The sequence below is a fragment of the Lathyrus oleraceus genome, chromosome 4, assembly GCF_024323335.1.
Source record: "Lathyrus oleraceus cultivar Zhongwan6 chromosome 4, CAAS_Psat_ZW6_1.0, whole genome shotgun sequence".
In the NCBI taxonomy this organism is placed as follows: domain Eukaryota; kingdom Viridiplantae; phylum Streptophyta; class Magnoliopsida; order Fabales; family Fabaceae; genus Lathyrus; species Lathyrus oleraceus.
In genome coordinates, this window is record NC_066582.1 from 425,263,839 (window position 1) to 425,265,531 (window position 1,693).

Here is a 1,693-nt window from a genome sequence, read left to right on the forward strand (position 1 = left end):
TTGTATTTGATACTATATATAATAATGTCGGTAATTACAACTCATAATGACTAATCATAACTAATTACAACTCTTAATGACTAATTTTCTATTCTATGAATGTAAATTATTTACAATAAATGTGTTTGATTATTTCCTGATTAACATCCCCCCCTCAAATTGATGCGGCTGGTCAAGGAGCATCAATTTGCTAACAAGAAACTGATATCGTGGGCGTGGAACAACCTTGGTAAGAATATCTGCAACCTGCAACTGAGTACTGACGTGAGGAAGTGATATTATTCAATCATCGTAGGCGTCACGTATTGAATGACAATCAACTTCGATATGTTTGGTGCGTTCATGAAAAACAGGATTTGCAACAATTTGAATGGCACTTGTATTGTCAGCATAAAGTAAAGTTGGCTCTGTTTGGGGAAATCCAAGTTCAGCCAAAAGACCACGAAGCCAAAGTATTTCTGAACAAGCAGCAGACATGGCACGATACTCTGATTCAGTGGAAGATTTAGAAACTCTTGCTTGCTTCTTACTTTTCCAAGAGATCAATGAAGAACCAAGAAACACGCACCAACCAGTAACAGATCGACGAGTATCAGGACACCCTGCCCAATCAACATCACTATAAGCACTCAACTGAAGAGAAATTCCAACGGAAAATAATAATCCGCGGTGAGAGGTTCCTTTTAAGTAGCGAATTATACGACGAACCGCAGCTAGGTGAAAATGGCGAGGAGAATGCATGAATTGACTGACTTGTTGAACAACAAAAGATATGTCAGGGCGAGTAATAGTCAAGTAGTTGAGGCTACCCACAAGTTGGCGATACAATAAGGGATCAGGCAAAAGATCACCATCATCACGATGATATTTAACATTAACCTCAAGAGGAGTATCTACCGGATTAGCCGATTCGAGACCAGCCATAAAAATCAGATCTGTAGCATATTTGTGATGATGGAGAAAGATGCCCTTGGATGTATAATGAACCTCAAGACCAAGAAAATAATGTAGATTACCCAAATCTTTCATGTGAAATGAGGCTTGTAACTGTTGCTTAAGTCGCTGAATGGAAGCATGATCAGAACCAGTAATAACCATATCATCAACATACAAAAGAAGCAGAACAATACCCGCAGATGTACTATGAATAAATAAAGAGGAATCATACTGACTCTGAGTAAAGGAGAATCCAAGTATAGTGGAACGGAATTTCTCGTACCATGCTCTAGGTGCCTGTTTCAAACCATATAAGGAGCGTTTGAGTTTGCACACGCCTTTAGATGAAGAGAATAAGCCTTGAGGTGGAGTCATATAAATATCTTCTGTCAGGTCACCATGAAGAAAAGCATTCTTCACATCCATTTGATAAAGAGACCACCCACTAGAAGCATCTATAGAGATGATCGTGCGAACATTTGTCATTTTGGCAATCGGTGCAAATGTCTCATCATAATCAATTCCATATTCCTGCTTGTCTCATAAAGCAACCAAACGAGCCTTGTAACGGTTAAGGGACCCATCCGAATTTAATTTCACAAAATACACCCATTTGCAACCTATAGGTTTGACATCAGGAGGACAAGAGACAATATCCTATGTGAAATTCTCTTGAAGAGCTTGAAGCTCTTCATTCATTGCTTTTATGCATCGCACATCTTTAACAGCCTGTGAGTAACAAGTAGGAATAGATATG

The 1,693-nt window shown here is 38.8% G+C and overlaps 1 protein-coding gene across 1 annotated transcript; it reads right to left on the bottom strand.

Annotated features, from left to right (window-relative positions):
- Window positions 1–282: 282 nt before the first annotated feature.
- Window positions 283–1,422, bottom strand: LOC127137805 (uncharacterized mitochondrial protein AtMg00810-like). The gene has a single exon (XM_051064226.1). The coding sequence runs from the start codon at window positions 1,420–1,422 to the stop codon at window positions 283–285; it is 1,140 nt and encodes a 379-aa protein (XP_050920183.1).
- Between the last annotated feature and the right edge of the window lie 271 nt (window positions 1,423–1,693).

What these genes read in the sequence shown, in the direction of transcription:
- LOC127137805 (XM_051064226.1), bottom strand. Translation starts at nt 1,422, where the DNA reads ATGACAAATGTTCGCACGATCATCTCTATAGATGCTTCTAGTGGGTGG.